We start from the raw sequence: 1770 nt of genomic DNA, 5'->3' as shown, positions 1-1770 counted from the left end.
CCTGATCAAAAATCCAGTTGGAGCAATTCCACTTATGCTGACAACTTTCAGTTCAGGCTGTGTGTGCACTGCAAGTCCACCACACGCAAAAGATGTGTCCCTTAAAACCTTTCCAAGGAGAGCAGCAAGTGCAATGAAGCCAGCTGTTTAACATACAACTGTAGATGCAAAGATGCACATCTGACTGACAGATGCAAAGTCAAGAACACCTCCAAATCTCCTGCCAGCTGTTTTGGAGAGGGATGGTGACAGGAGCAGTCACTGAGCAGTTTCACAATAGTGCACAGGCGCATGGGTGTTGTCCGAGCTCCACAGCTGCTCACTGACAGTTCCAGAGCGGCTCACCTCCCACAGTGCCAACTTCAGCACCTCAGAGACTGTAGTCTTGACCTCAGCCTGGAACTTTTTGCTAATCAGAACGTAAAGGATTGGATTGAGGCAACTGTTGATGAAACCAAGGCTGGTGGAGAGGGGAATGCCATCCTGCAGTAAGTCGTGCAAGTTTTCATCATGGTGAGCTGACAGCTCCACGATGCTGAATATGTGATACGGTGTCCAGCAAACAAAAAAAGCTACAACTACAGCAATGATGGTCCAGAAAAGCCTGCTGGAAGTCAATACAGTCCTCCTCTTCACTTTGACAATCAGCAGCGAGTAGCAAATAACCATGGTCACTAGAGGAAAAAGGTAACCAAATGCAAGCCTCACCCAAATGAGAATGTGATGTGTCAGCAAAATAAGTTCCCTGTTATGGACGTGGAAGTTGTTGTAGCAAATGGTGACATTGTTGAGAACTGTAGCTGTATCTCTGAAGTATAAGGCAGGGCCACCAATAATTGCAGCTGACATCCAAATGATCCCACTAAGAATGAGCGTGTTCCTTACGGTCCGATACTTGTAGGAAAAGACTGGATGGACAAGGCGGATGTAGCGGTCAAGGCTGATGAATGTCAGGAAGAAAACACTGGCAAACATATTAAGTAGCGCAATGAACGAGTTCATTTTGCAAAGCCACTTCCCAAAAGGCCAGTGGAAGCCCATTGCCACATATGTAATATAGAGGGGCAGGAAGAGAACAAAAATGAAATCTGCAATGGCCAGATTGAGGAACCAGAGTGTAGAAACAGATTTATCCCACTTAAAGCCCATAAACCAGATGACAATGGCATTACCTGGCACTCCTAGCAGAAATGCCACACTATACAAGGAAAGGGAAATTATATGGGCAATGCTGAGGGAGGACTGGGGTGATTCGTCTTCCTCAGGCAGGTCGTAGAAATAAGAGTAGTTCTCAAAATCTTCAAATGTCATGTTGCTTTCTAGGGAAGAAAATAAATAGGACAGTCAAAAGGGAAAATGCTTTACTGCACTGCAAATAGTAACTTGCAATTCCTTTAAGTTCTTGGTCCTAAAAAACCCCAAAACATTGACTTAGTTTCACACGTCTGTCACTTCTTAGCTGTCAGTTGTCAGCACAAAGCTTGTGGAGTATTTTGGTCACAGGCATTTAAAGAAAAGCCCAAATCAAGACAACACTTGAAATCTTCAGGAACTGTTTTCTTTGTATTTATTTCTTAATACAGAGCACTGAGCACAGTTTCACTGATAAATTTCTGGGAGACAGGATGCAAAGTTTTACTGAAGTGTGATTTTTCTATTCTTTTCTAGTCGGATTTCATATTTTACTGCTCTGTTCCTCTTTGAAGCAAGTTTAGGGATTACACCTATCAGAAACCAGAGAAGCACCTAGCATCTATGTAGGAAAAAAAG

At 43.4% G+C, this 1770-nt stretch overlaps 1 protein-coding gene across 1 annotated transcript; it reads right to left on the bottom strand.

Moving 5' to 3' along the window:
* Positions 1 to 258: 258 nt before the first annotated feature.
* GPR1 (G protein-coupled receptor 1) lies at positions 259 to 1311 on the bottom strand. The gene has a single exon (XM_010017987.1). It carries the CDS (start codon positions 1309 to 1311, stop codon positions 259 to 261), a length of 1053 nt encoding a protein of 350 aa, XP_010016289.1.
* Positions 1312 to 1770: the final 459 nt, after the last annotated feature.

Source organism: Nestor notabilis, unplaced genomic scaffold (genome assembly GCF_000696875.1).
Source record: "Nestor notabilis isolate BGI_N333 unplaced genomic scaffold, ASM69687v1 scaffold34757, whole genome shotgun sequence".
NCBI lineage: Eukaryota > Metazoa > Chordata > Aves > Psittaciformes > Psittacidae > Nestor > Nestor notabilis.
This window is presented reverse-complemented; position numbering and strand designations above follow the sequence as displayed.

Excerpts from the sequence above, each read along its gene's own strand:
- GPR1 (XM_010017987.1), bottom strand. The coding sequence starts at position 1,311 with ATGACATTTGAAGATTTTGAGAACTACTCTTATTTCTACGACCTGCCT.